This window comes from Mesoplodon mirus (assembly GCF_964341445.2).
Source record: "Mesoplodon mirus genome assembly, chromosome: 2".
Lineage (NCBI taxonomy): Eukaryota > Metazoa > Chordata > Mammalia > Artiodactyla > Ziphiidae > Mesoplodon > Mesoplodon mirus.
Window position 1 is genome coordinate 128,093,141 of NC_138977.1, and position 14,957 is coordinate 128,108,097.

General features: G+C 35.8%; 1 protein-coding gene across 7 annotated transcripts in view; it reads left to right on the plus strand.

The window, feature by feature from the left end:
* The window catches only part of ELF2 (E74 like ETS transcription factor 2), a 96,248-nt gene that overhangs the window by 40,633 nt on the left and 40,658 nt on the right, over positions 1 to 14,957 (plus strand). For 5 of the 7 annotated variants that reach the window (XM_082611308.1, XM_082611312.1, XM_082611314.1 and 2 more), the window contains exon 4: positions 5,593 to 5,758. In XM_082611308.1, coding sequence (XP_082467434.1) covers positions 5,593 to 5,758 — 166 coding nt within the window. Of the gene's footprint in view, positions 1 to 5,592; positions 5,759 to 12,548; positions 12,652 to 14,957 lie in introns of those variants that run through there. The other 2 variants (XM_082611309.1, XM_082611311.1) reach the window with 1 other exon arrangement.

Below are 14,957 nucleotides of genomic sequence, written 5' to 3' on the forward strand. Positions count from 1 at the left end.
GAGTGTGGTGACCCTAAATAAAATAACCTGGTGGATATGTAAGTTTTTAGTATATTATTGTAAAACAAAGACCCACCCCCCGATTCGTCTCTTTTCCACCCTTCTTCCCCAGTAAAAATAGCTAACTCCGCCCTACAGTGCAAAGCAGTAATTACCTGCATATCTCTGTGCAGTGGCCTCTGGCCCCTATCATTTATCAGAAAAAAGCTCATGAAGTTACTTGCCATCATAGATTAGCAAATGTTGAATTTATGAGTAACTGTTAATATTAAAATTTATTGAGCTTTATCTTTCTTTGAACCAAGCTACAAATACTTAAATGCCAGTTTAGTTTATATGAGGTGTGTATTGTTGAGGAGGATATAGAAGTTGACTTGATATTAAAATGGATTTGATATAAAAATGGACTCTTGCTCTCAATACCTTATTATCTTGTCAAGGAGTGGGATCTGTAAACAGGTAGTTATAATACAGGGTAATGCAGAGTGGTAATAATAGGTAAATGACTTGTCATGGAAGTACTTGGTATGGAAAAATTGATTCAGATTAAGGAATTGTAGAAGACTCCCTGGAACTGTGTGCTGAGTGGATGAAAAGGAGTTGGACAGATAATGGGAGGTAATTTCAGCAAAAATCATGGACACTTTCACTTTTGGGAACAGTAGATATTTACTGTCTCACAGTTCTGGAGGCTAGAAGTTTGAAAACAAGGTTTGGCAGAGCTGGTTCTTTTTGAGGGCTGTGAGAGAGACTATCTTCCATGCCTCTCTCCTAGCTTTTGGTAGCTCCAGGTGTTCCTTGGTTTGTAGATGATGTTCTCCCTGTGACATTGTCTCCCCTCTGTATGTATCTCTCTGTGTCCAAATTTCCCCTTGTTATAAAGACACAGTCATATTGGATTAGGGCTCATCCTAGTGATCCCATCTTAACTGGATCATCTGCAAAGACCCTATTTTCAAATCAGCTCAGATTCACTGATTTGAATCAGTGAATCTGTATTTGGGGGTTAGGATTTCAGCATCTTTTAGGAGACACAGATCAACCCTTAGCAGGTAGGTTGAGGGTTATATTTCACAGAATGTTAAAAATCGTTATTTAGAATGTTCAACTTTCCTTTTAGACAAAAAGATATTCATGAAAACTTTTTGTATAAAGAAGTAATACAAAAAATTCTGATTGTAATGTGAAAAGATGCCCTCCAAAGTTGAGAGCAAGTAGTAGGTTTAAATACTATTACTATGGTTACAGTGTAATGATGGATACCATTAATTGAGTACTTACTTTGTGCTGCACACTGTGCTGAGTACTTTGTGGTATTTAATTTTCAAGGGACTTCGTGAAGTATGAGTTATTATTGTAACCTCTTTTTTTAAATATGAAGAAACTGAGGTTTAGAGAAGAACACAGGGTGGGGGAACAGGGAGAGATGTTGATAATTTGGTCCATTTAGACATGTTAAGTTTGAAGTATTGGCTGAACATTCCTATAATGATGTTAAGTTGGTAGTTTAAAATTTGGTTCTGGAGTTCAGGAGATGGGCCAGAGTAGAAGATAGATATTTAGTAGTTGTTAGTACAGACATGCTATTTGAAACCGTAAGAACGGGTGGACTTGCCTGGGAAGGTAATATAGAGTAAAGAGAAAGGAGGTGCTGAGGACAGAACCTTGGTAATGTGGCTACATTTGAGTCAGTGGGAATGGAAGAAGAGTCAGGAGGAGATGCTTAAAAGCAGCGTGGTATAAAGAGAACAAAAACGATGCAAGAAAGAATTTTTAAAATGAGGTGCTGGTCAGACCTTCCCTGGTGGTGCAGTGGTTAAGAATCCGCCTGCTAATGCAGGGGACATGGGTTCGAGCCCTGGTCCAGGAAGATCAACACGCTGCGGAGCAACTAAGCCCGTGCACCACAACTACTGAGCCTGTGCTCTAGAGCCCGCGAGCCACAACTACAGAGCCTGCATGCTACAACTACTGAAGCCCATGCACCTAGAGCCCATGCTCCGCAACAAGAGAAGCCACTGCAATGAGAAGCCCACGCACCACAACGAAGAGTAGCCCCTGCTCGCCGCAACTAGAGAAAGCCCGCGCACAGCAACGAAGACCCAACACAGCCCAAAATAAAATAAATTAATTAATTAATTTAAAAAATGAGGAGCTGGTCAGTGTATAAGAGTCTGCAGAAAAAGGTAAAGGAGGATGAAAACTGAAATAGAATTTGGTCCTTACTGACATTTTGAGAGAGTAGTATCAATGAGGTGGTAGCTAGAATACAAGGTATATGTAGATAAGGAGTCAAGGAGTTAGACTATTTTTTTGAGAGGTGTGTACAGGTATAAGAAGCAAAGATCTGGAGTTCATTTAAAAGAGAGAAGAGTTGAACTTTTTTAATAAAGATTTTTGCTTTTTTTATGGTTAAAGGTAAGGAACCATAGAAATATTGAAACAAGACAAAACCCAACTAAGGAATGGGTCCACAGTCCTAGTTGGTGGGGAAGAGAATATAGATAGAGGGATTAGCCTGTACAGAATTCTAGTCCTCAAGTATTTCACAGTTTAGAAAATTTATTTCCTACCGGTTGGGTATGGGTGGGGGAGTTCACAGTAGAAGATAATCTGAGATTAATGTTACTATTAAAAATACTATTAGATTTTAGAAGAATGAAAGAAGTTATAAGTCCCTTGGACTATATATAAATATTCATTGCTTGGGTCAATACTAGTTTAAATGCTGCTTATGATATTGCTTTCTGAGTTTCTAATGAGTGGAGACCTCGTCAGTTTTTACCTATCCCATACTTCTCTTTAATAGCTGTTGTTTAGCTGGGTGGTACTGACTCTGGGCTGTGATTATAAAGCTGATCAAGGAGCATGAATGAAGATTCAACTGTCAGTGTACCCCATTTGTGAAAAAGAATTTTTTTCTAATGTTAGCAAGTTGGACTCATCTTTTGCCTTATACAGAGTAGGAAATTCAAGATTAATATTCAGTGTGTACTGGCTTTTTTAAATGTCACTGTATCTTTGTTTTGTAGTTTATTTAAAAATTTTGTGCCATGTGTTATATAAAACAAGAGTGTATAAAATATATATGTTTCAACTTAAGAATAACAAAAAGGGGACATATTACCTATTGCTCAGGTTAAAAAGTAGAAATTATTAGTATTTTAGAATACTAAGTGTGCCCCACCTCCTATCCCCATCCCTGTTCCCAGAGGTGCCATTATCCTGACTTAATGTGTTTACATTCTTTTACTTTTCTTTACAGTTTTATTGTCTGTGGATATTTCCTAAGCAACGTATCATTTACTTTGAAAAAATGAATAGTGTACTAAGCTAACTGAGTTAGGAAGGGGCAGCATTACCATAGTTAGATGAAAGCTTCCAGGAAACAAGCTGACTAGTCAGGGGTCAGGTTCACTGAGCTTGAGGAGTTTCTACTCAGGTAATCATTAAGCAGTGTAATGAGTTAATTTTGGAAACATAGGACGCCATCTTGGTCAGGTGTCTGTCATTGCTATAGTATGGGCCGGGTATTGCAGGTTTGTTCAGCAAGTATATGGTCACACGAAAAGAGTGCTGTTCTTTATTTCTGGTTTCTGAGCTCTTTGTGGTCTTCCAACACTTAGGAATTGATTAAAGCAGAATCTTTACCTCATCTGGGAGGTGAAAATGAGTGGTCTCAGCTGATCCAGGAAGTAAGGCAAGGTGGAAAATATGTTACTTTCATAAGATGGTTTGGGTGAAGAATTCTAGGTTGGAAATAATTTTCCTTTATAATTTTGAAGAAGTGTCTCCATTGTCATCTTCCTTCCAATATGACTGTTGAGAAGACTGAAGTCTGAGTCTTGATTCTTTGTATGTGACCTGTATTTTCTTTCAAGAATCTTATAGAATCTTCTTTTTGTTCCCTGATTGTGATATTTCACAATGGTGTGCCTCAGTGTAGGTCTCATTCTTTATTTGTTTATACTAAACACTTGGTAGACCGTTTCAAATGGGCAGCTCATACCCTTCAGCTCTAGGAAAATTTCTGAAATTCTTTCATTTCCTTCCAACCTCCCCCGCCCCTGTCTCTGGAACTGTTATTCAGATATTGGTCCTCCTGGACTGGTCCTCTAATAGTGTTCCTGTTTCTCTCCCTGTGACTTTTTGGGTTTTTTTGCCCCGAGGCATGTGGGATCCTAGTTCCGACTCCCTGCATTTGAAGAGCAGTCTTTTTTTTTTTTTTTAATGTATGTATTTATTTATTTATTTTTGGCGGCGTCAGGTCTTAGTTGAGGCACGCAGGATCTTTCACTGTGGTGCGCAGGCTCTTCACTGTGCTGTGTGGGCTTCTGTCTAGTTGTGGCACACGGGCTCAGTAGTTGCTGAGTGCGGGCTCTCTCTGTGTGGTGCGTGGGCTCAGTAGTTGCGGCGCAGGCTTAGTCGCCCCACGGCATGTGGGATCTTAGTTCCCCAACCAGGGATTGAGCCTGCGTCCCTGGCATTGGAAGGCAGATTCTTAACCACTGGACTGCCAGGGAAGCCCCCCGCTTTTCTCCTATGTCTTTTTTTCTCTGGTTCCTGGAAGACTTGCCTCAATTTTATTCTCCATGCCTCTTTTTTCATTTCAGCTATTGTGTTTTTAATTTCTAAGAGCTCTTTATTTTTTTAATGTTCTTTATTAAATTGTATTCTGTTCCTGTTTTATGGATATAGCTTTTCTTATCTCTGTGAAAAATATGAATATATAAATGTATATGTATGTAAATGATATGTTTTGTGTTAGAGGCGTTTCCTTGGGTGTTTCCTTGGGTGACAGTAATACTTGGCTGTATGCTCATGATTAAAGGTGGAGGACGAAAAAGCTGATTGGGAACTCTGTTTTTGGTACAGCACTGATACTAGCAAATGTGCCTTTATACCTCAAAGATGCTCTTGTTTTTCTCTCTCCAGAAAGTAACTCTCCAATCTTCTGCTGAGGTGGGGAAGGGCCCGTTGCCTAGCATCATGGAGGAGGGAGCAGGTCTAGGAATAAAAGTGCTTTTCAAACAACTTTCATGGAATCTTCCTTGTTTTAACCCCCCTCTTCTTTGTCCGTCACCTCCTGCTCCTCTATTTCCAGAAGTAATTGGTATTGCCTTCTGTGGATTCTCCGGTGTAAAGTGTGTTGTGTCTCATTTATTTTTTGCTGCCAGGCTATGATTTGGCTTTCCTGGGTCTGCTAAACCACTTAATAATATTCATCCATCCACTATCAGTCTTCCAAGATTTTGTTGCTCTTATCTCTTCTTATGAGTTTATGTCTAAAAAAGTCTTTTGTAGCATTTTAGTGGGCTTTCATGAGAGAGTGAAATTATATGCATGTTTTTAATTTGCCATCTTAATCCTAAAGCCCTGATTATTTAAAATGTTTAATATGTCTCACCTCTTGAGATGTGAAAAGATTATTAAAATTAGCCCTTTTCATCTCTCACTTTGGTTTTTACATTCGTATTTATAATACATGACACTTGTTTGAACTCCTTGAGACTATATGAACTCAAGGATTTATAAGTGAATCCAGAATTTGTGAATAAAGAGGTTGATTGTTTTTTAAATTTGCTCTTGTAGGAAAGTGGAAAGGTTTCTGAATATCCAGCAGTGATTGTGGAACCAGTTCCAAGTGCCAGATTAGAGCAGGGCTATGCAGCCCAGGTTCTGGTTTATGATGATGAGACTTACATGATGCAAGATGTGGCAGAAGAACAAGAAGTTGAGACCGAGAATGTGGAAACAGGTAGACATCTCATTAAATGTTCATTATTTATACCTTTCTCATTTTGTAAGTGTCAACATTACTATTGCCAGTTGAATAATATACTGAAAAACCTCTTTTTAATGCTATTTAGTATAGCTTGGAAACAAGTGAAATATCTCTTGTTTAAGGGAATTTATATATATAAAGTTCTACATTATAATTCTTTGAAGTCCAACAGAGTCTCATATCATGGACCCTAAGGACAAAATTACAGACCCATAATAATAAAACTATTTTTGTCATTTTTTTTTTCTGGGAGTGGAAATATTGACTAGTTGTTATTTATTTGTAGAAGTCAATAGACTAGTATACTAGATTTTTTTTAATTCAAAAAATAAATACAGTTTTCTCATTCCATAGTAGATTAGAGTTTCTTTAACCAGTATCGGAGCAGTATGATTTCTTTTTTCCTAGGTCAGAAGCATCTTTGTAGTAGTCTATCAGATTCCTCTTCCCTTTTTGTCTTCTTAGAAATTTTGGTATTTCAGTATGTCTGTGGTGAGATAACTGTATGTTTAATTGGGCATTAGTATGTATAATTCTTGGAGAAACCTTTTCATTTTTGCCATTGACCATAAAGAAAAAAGAGTTTTTTACCAGAAGGATTATAATGACAATTTTATAATAATAAACATTAAATTTATCTGTATCAGTTAATAGAGAAAAAGAATCCTTATATTTGGTTTACAACCCTAATACAAATTCTTAATACTTTAGATAAATTTCTTTAAATGTAGCAAAGTCTCATGATGAAAAATTTTGTGTATTTGATGGCTTTCTGCCTGTTGAGGCCCAGTAGCACTCCCTAGTTCTTTTTTTTTTTTTGGTTGAGCTGAGGGGTTGGAAGTTACCTTGCTCTTTGGAGCAGTGATGACAACAGTGCCAGCAAACCCCATGTGCAGTGGTAATCTAGTCATTTTATCAAAACAGGTAGCTAAACACTTCATAAAGTCTTTGTGATTGTAGTCTGGAGTGGTACTTGATTTACAGTGCAAGTGGCAGGAAGATAACGTATGTTTTCTTTTGAGAGTTTGGAGAGCTTTCCAGTCCGAAGCTAGAAGGTTAGTGGTAGAGATGAATTTTCTTCTTGAGGAAAAGAATAAGAAGAACTTACAAAAGTATTATGCAGGATGATATCTTGAAGTAGATATTGTAACTGATTTTATTATAGGAGTATAACTAAATAGAAAACTAATGGGACAAGAAAAAAGTATGATAGCTTAAGTTGAATGAAGAAAGTAGAACTGATTGAAATTTCTGGAAAATGTTCTGATCAAAAAAAAAAAGGGAAGACTGATTTTGGTAGCAAATTGGAAACTGAAAAATGAAAACTACAGTGCCAAATTTGCGTCAGTAGAAATTTAAATTCACATTAAAATACCAGAGCATGTTGACCAAATCTTATTCGTTGTACACTTGATGGTCAGCAGTTCATTAATTTAAATTAATCTGGTAAAAACAATTCCAAATAGGAAGCGAATATAATCCATGTAAGGGATTTTATTTTCTTCGTCTTCTTGAACTCTCTGAGGGTGATGATATCATTTGCAGGGCAAAAATATGAGTGATTATAATATTGAAAAAGAGGATGTACAAAGTCTGGATAAAAGAACAATTACTTTTGTGGTATTTTAAAAGTAGCTTTTGAAAACTTGATAATGTTTTTTAGGTTTATTTTTCTTCAACACTAAAAGGAAATTTTGGTAAATAACTTACATTATTCTAAAATAGTCTAAAAGTAACCTGAGAAGTTCATCTTACATTTTCTTTTTAATTCCATTCTGGCTCATGGATTTTTTAAAACCCACTTTACCTCTAAAATCCATATTACTTCTAAAAACAAGACTAGTGTAGCGTAGCTATTCTTGGCTCTCCTGATAGAAGAACACTGTAAAATGCAGAATTCAGATACAGCTCTTTTAAAGGCAATGCCAAATTCAGACTGAAAACTACTTGCTCGTACATCCGTAATCAGAACAGTTTAATACACTCACATTTATTCATCATAAGGCCTGCAGAACTTGGAGACTACAATATACTAATTTATTTAAAAATAGCATGGCTCATAGTAACTCAGTAAGATTGTTAATATACATAGTTTAGTTTAGAATCAGTTAATCTGAGCTTAATTTTGTTTCTACTTAAAGACTAAAATGCATTTTTAAATGAGTTGAAATATAAATAAATTTTCATTCTCCTGATACCTAGAACCTATGTAGATGAAGAAAGGTTGTTATGACTTAATATAATGCATATTTCCTTTTAGGTAGTGGATTAGGATTGGGTTCATTTCTTGTGGTGATAATAAATTTTTAGCTTAAATCCCAGATATATGTAGGTTTTGGAGAGGAAGATGACTGGGAAGTAAAGGAAAGGAATATTTATAAGATGGCTACAGCAGTTTCTGTTTGGTGAATTGGTGGAAATGAGATCTGTAGAGAATAAGATTTCCTTTTGTACGTCTAGGAAATACTCCCTGGAATGCTCCTATGTTATAATTTAGATTATATTAGTCTAAAAAGTGTTCGTAATTATATTTATTGATCTATCAGTTCTCTGCATGTTGTTATTGAAGTTTTTTTTTCTTTTATTCCTGTATACCCATGCATATATATCCATACCAGAAGCAGTATTCATGGTGTCATCCAGGCAGGAGTACTAAAGTCATATAACGATGTACATTTAGCTGTCTTCATTATTTTGTGTATAAAATGATTTCTTATTTTGTTAGTAGTAATTATAGGCTATCTTGCTTCACTTTCTTATAGACTGAACATCTACATTTCCCTCACAGAGCTTGTGTGTAATAGTAATCCTCTCTTAAATTATATAGGAAAAACCAAGTATATTTTAAAACTTTAAAAATAGACATATTCATCTAAACCTGTAAATTGCTTTTTGATAATAACTGAAGTTTAGTAATCATAAAGAGCCTTTGAGGAGTAGTAACGAAGCATGCATGAAGGGTGGTCTCGACTCTGGCAGGCCGAAGTACCTCTGCCAGTGGCTGCAGAGTCCAGCAGTTTCTGGAGGCCTCTGGAGAGTGATGTGGTGAGTTGGGGGTGAAGAGGAGTCTCTTGGATTCCCTACTAAGATGTGGAAATTCAGTTTTTACATTCACTCCTTAAATATATATATATATATATATAATATTTATATTATATATATATATAAATTTTAATGAGTTATTACAGATTTTAATGAGTTATTACAGATTACCATGTAAAAAATAACAAGTTTATACCAATGCAATCAATAATAGATAAGTTTTGCTGGAAATCTTTTAAGACTTGGCTGCAAAGATTGAGCTGTTGAGAATCTGCTTCTTCATCTTGCACCTTAACTTAAACTATATTTATCCTCATAACCTTCCACTTTAATTTATGAGAATATATCAATAAATACTTTGTATTTGTTATGTGCTGGGGCACTGTGTTCAACATGTTTTTTTCCCCTCAAGGTGGTAGTAATTTATATTTTGTGGAGATAAAATATATATATTATAATCAAAATATAAAGCAGTGTAGAATCAGTTGAGCACTATTTACAAATTCAAAGAAATTTTCAGAAGAGGAAAGTTCAATTTACAGCATTAGGGAGTGTTTTAGAGAAAGGAGGAGGACAAATGGTAGGATTTGGTTGGGCAGATAGCAGGTAGGCGAAAGGCACGTAGACTGAGGGAAATATAGGTAACAAGTGGGTGGGGTGTAGAACTTTGAGATATGTTTAGAAGATACTGAGTAAATAAGATATTAATAGGAGGTTCCGTTAAGAACTGTGACTAGATTGTGATTTGAACCTAAGGGTTAGTAATCAGCCATATAAGACACAAAGATTTGGAAGGTTTTGAGTAGAAAGTACTAAGTGATTAGTATCTCAGTAGATAGAGCATGAATTGTAGGGAAAAGATGAGGCAGAAAGACTAGCTCTTGTAGTATGTATGACTCAGGGATGGCTTGAGAAGTATTAAAACAAGGTAGAAGCAATAAGAACAGAAGTGGCTTATATAAGCACTTCTACTATGTAAGATCTAATAAGACTAGGCATGATAGATTAGGGGAGAAACATAGATAGGTAAGGTATTACTCAGTTTTTTGACCCTAATAATGGCGAAAGTATCATAAAAGGTTTTGAGGAAGGCAAGACTGGGGAAGCAGATAAGTTTGATAATAAGCATGTTGATTTTGATTTGAAGCAGAGCATCAAAGGGGAAATAATTAGGTATTTAAAGATGTACAAATGTATGTTCAGTGCCCCATCACAAAAGAGAGGGCATCTTCAAATAAGGATAATTTAAGGAATGTTTTAATAAATGGCTAGTTACAAATGTGTCGGCAAGCGTAGGGTAACCGTAAGTGATGCGGTGGTACTCCAGAGCTAGCAGTAGCAGAGCTGTTTCTGTCCTTTGGCCCAGGGGCCAAACAGAGGGAAGGGTTACTGGAACCCAGAAGGAGAGCCCTGGAGAGGGGGTTACCTTGAGAGAGTCTGGGACCTTTGGTCAAAGGACATAGCTGACTTGAGGGCAGTGCCACAGAGAGGGAGCCAGGGAAGTCAGCCTCCTGGGACAGAGTGAAGGGTGGAGTATAGATCCGTAGGGGTAAATGGAAGGTTATCTAGTACAACTGAAGCTTAGTACAGAAAGGTCAAGCAGAGACCAACTTGGGATCATCCTCACTGAAGCCATGGAAATAAATGAAAACTCCAAGGGGAAAGGAACTTGAGAGATTTCCCCAAGGGGAAGATTTTTAAATTCTATATTTGTCACTCTGTGATAGAGAACAAAGGACACAGAGTTAAGAAATTAACTTTAAGGAATGTTTACATTTTGAAGACAAGAAGAAGAGACAAATAGTAGTCAAATATAATAAAAAATCCTGGGTGACTAATCCTGAGCTTAAATTTTTTTTTTTTTCTTTTAAGCCTTTTAAGTGGCTCTCTTTAGTAGGAAAGGGAAGACTATTGATTGGGTTAGTTAGTCCTGGTTTCAGGTTTCCACTTTGTCACTTACTTGGCAGTATTTAACTGTTTCAGAGTCTGTCTCACTGTCGTAAAATAGGAATTCAGTGTTGTGAGGATTATATAAAATAAACTTATAAAGCACAGCGCTTGTGATGTAAGTGCTCTGTAAGTGTTCCTTAACTTCATTAAAACCTTTCCTTGTGCCTTCAGGTATGGAGAAGGTCTTTTATACATTAAAACAACATTTGTTTAATACTTCTCTGTTGTAGTTTTCTCTTTCCGTTCACTTTGACTTTTTAAAACGACAAATGTTTTATACCTTAAGTCTTTTCTTTTTCCTCCTCATTCCTTCCTTAACTTACTGTGCTCTGGGATCTGCATTTATCATTCTCCTGAAGCTCTTCGTTTATCAGATTTCCAAGTCCACTCCTCTACCAAATTCATTGACTCACGGAATCATCCAGAAGTAGAGCCTTTTAAATCTGGCCTTCTTATCTACAGAAACACTGTATTCTAGCAGTTTTCCTTTCTGCCCTTCTCATGGCTGTGCTATTTATGCTTCTGAGCTTTTGCTCAAATATAGTTTTCTATCAAGAATGTCTTTAAGTATTATCCATTCCTTCAGGCCCAACCGCATGAAGCTGTCCACAGCAATTGTGGCCTACGTTAAACACTCCCTTTCCTGATCTTCTGTGAGACCATCTGGATTTAGACACATGATCATTGACTTTCTTACACTGTTCTTACACTGTGTGTATACTCCTTTAGTTTTCAAAGTGAGCATACAAGCCCCTGAGTACAGAGCCCATATTTTTATTTTGTTGAATATAGCATATAATACAGAGTTTAACACATAGCTGTTAAGAAATACAGACTGAAGCAAATTGAGTTTTGACTTAGAATTGCAGTATAATGAAGAACCATCTATGTAAAATCTTAAATATGTTTTTTTTGTTTATATGCTAAATATTGAATACCGTAGGGTTATTTAAAATATAAAAAGGCAGTCATCCAAAAAACATAAATATGGTCATCCAAAATATATCAAAGCCATAATGTTGTCACACTTAGATTAACTTCATCTTAAAATCACAGTAAGTTTTAGTCATTCTTGCTTACACCTAAATTTGATTTTTTTTTAATAATAAAAGCAATACGTGTTCATTGGAAAAACTGGGAAGTATTACAAAGAATAAACAGTGAAAATCACCCATAATCTTACCAGTGAGGGGACAGTAACTACCACTTTTCTAAATTTCCCGCTGGTCTTTTTTAATGTATGTTTTAAGCATAATTAACATCATGTTACGTAATACATGTAGACTTATTTATTAATCTTTACTAACAAACATTGGCTCAGAGGGATCTGGTAGCTTCCTACTCCTCTCTTCTGCTCATTGGGAACAGGATTTTGGTTTTTAACCAAGTATCAAAACATAAAATGTTGGTCTTATTAGTTAAAGTAATTATCAAGAGAACTTAGAAAACTTTTTTTTTTTGTGATCTACAAAATTGTGTTTAGAGGTTAGCTGAAAAGGTAGATGAATGGTAAGAATTTTTATATACTTCAACAAGAAAGTAGTGCTTTTTTCTAATAAATGAAAGTTCAGGTTTTTGAAATGCAGTTTTAAAAAATAAAACCAGATTTCTATTGAAAAATAAGATAAGGAACCAAATTTCTTTCTTGAAGACTCTCAAGACTAGGTTGACCTCATGATGAGCTGTGATAACTTTTGTATGTGTTATACCATCAGAAATCCTCCCTGTGGCACAAAAGGACTCTTTTAATTAGAAAATATTGTTGCCACAGGGAGGTAGAAGATCGACATGAAAAACTGGGGATCTGAAAAGGAGCCCCTACCCTAGGATTACCTGAAGGTGAAACAGATTGAGCCAGAAGGAAGACAATGCTGGTAGGTTGGTCTTTAATTTATTAAGAATGTTTGCAATTTTACATTTAACTACAATGATTTCAGCTATGTTTCCGTATTTTTGTTTAAAGGGTGACAACGATCCCTCCTTGTGGAGGGAGAAAGATTATAATAGTATTTTTCCCCCTAAGGAATCTGCTTGCTGTCTAAGTTAATCCCCTGCCGTGTCCCTAATATCTGTTTCTTCTATAAACAGAACTCTAGGTCTGTCTCCCGCCTTCACTTCCTTCGAAGTTACCACTGACTGAACATCTTCAAGTCTTTTTTTTTTTCAATTTGTGTTATTTCTGCCTCTAAACTATACTTTTTCCTAAAATAATTTTTTAAGAAGTGTTTTCTTTCAATTATCTATTTTCTTGAATTTAGCCTGGTCACTAGTTTTCTAAAAAGGTAAAATGTGAATCTTAAGTTTATTTAGTTTTGATTCTAGAATTGTGTGAATTATAATTATACTATTATTTAGATTAGTTGGAAAGCCTTATTAGAGAGAAGTTTTTAATATTTTATTAACAGTATTTCATTTAAGATGCCATCAATTGTAAGAAACGTTATTTTTAGACCACTAAAAGAAAAACCTGCTGGCAATTACAAATTTTAGGATATCGTCAATTGTAAAATACATCCTGATTTCAGAGATGTCAAAATGTGAAAAAATGTATGTCTTAGAATTAATGAAATATGTTATCATGCAATTCTGAATCGTCCTGAAATTCCCATTATCTGGGAATTGGATATTAAAGTATCAGGTTCATGAAAAATGGAGGTGAGTTGCAGTTGTGGAGTCCCTGCATGTGCTGAGTATGATCTCTAAATTCTTTACTGTCGTTTAAGAGGGGGTATTTAAAAAACCATCTAACTATACTGTTTAACAGTGTACAAAGTAACCATATAAGGTATTAAATTACGGAGGGTATAGAAGATGAAAACGTATTTTAATAAGATGCTTTTACTTAATCAGTAGGTCGAGCTTGGGAATTACCTGGTGGTCCAGTGGTTAGGACTCGGTGCTTTCTTGGGCCCTGGTCAGGGAACTAAGATCCCACAAGCAGCACGGCCAAAAAAAAAAAAAAAAAAAAAAAAAAAGTAGAGTTTTATCATAATTGTCAGTTTTTAATTGGATTTTGTGATCTAGAAAGAAAATGAATTGAAGCTTCTTCTGCTTTCTAAACTATCATTTTAAAACAGGATCCTTCAAGGGCTCTTTAAAGTAGCCACTGATTTTTAGTGCGCCTTGAATATATCTTTTACAGATTATTAATTATGTGAAGGAGAGTGGCCAAAAGCAAAGAACTACCCTGTCAATTAATAAAACAAATGAAAAGGAATGATTTTAAATGGTATTTGTATACTTCTCAGGAAACATCTATTTTATATAAAAGGAAAGATAAGTATATCCAGACAGTTGATCATTAGAGGATATTTGTTTAACTTGGGAAACTAGTAGCATTCATTCCTTTGCACTCAGACTTGTTTTTTTAAACACTAATTAACTTCCAATTTTATATATAACAAACAATGTGTCTAAGTAATACAGTTTTGTTAATTCAGACTGAGGACAGGGCTAAATACAGATTATATGAAATTTTAAATGAGTAGCACACAAGGTTATAAGTGTTGCCAAGTCGGGATAGCTCAGACTTCTTAGATATACAAACAGGAATGCTTTAAAACATGTCTCTAGGCAAATCCATGCATTGATTCCTCAGCCAGCTCTTACTGAGCACCAGCAGCATGTCAGGCTCAGCGGAATACCTTGTGGGGAACCCTGTCTGTGTCCTCACCAGGCTTTCAGCTTCGTGGAGAAGATGAACAGTCAAACACATTGTTACATTGTTACAATAAAATGTGATGAGTTAACGCTGTGATAGGATTAATGAAAGGTTTAGAGAGTATACAGTAGGGGAATGGCCAGGAGGTCAGAGAATGCCTCCCTGTGGAAGTGACATTTAAACAGGTTTGAAGGGTCTGAAGCAATTAGCCAAGCAGAGAATAGCATGTCTGAAAGTCTGGGGGAAGGAGAGCATGGCCTATTTGATTTGCAGAAAGGAATTCAACATGGCTAGAATATGGATTATGAGAAGGAAAGGGGATGAAAATGAGGCTAAGGAGGTAAAATCTTAACTGGTGAGGACTCTGAAAGCTTTGTACCTGTTTTTGGGGGCCTTATCTAAAGGGCAGTGGGAAGCCTTTTAAGAGTTTTAAACAAAGTATGTTTTTTATACAAATTTTGTTGTTTCCAAAATACTGAGTACTGTAAAATGAAAAGTAAAGGAAGACAATCAAAGCAT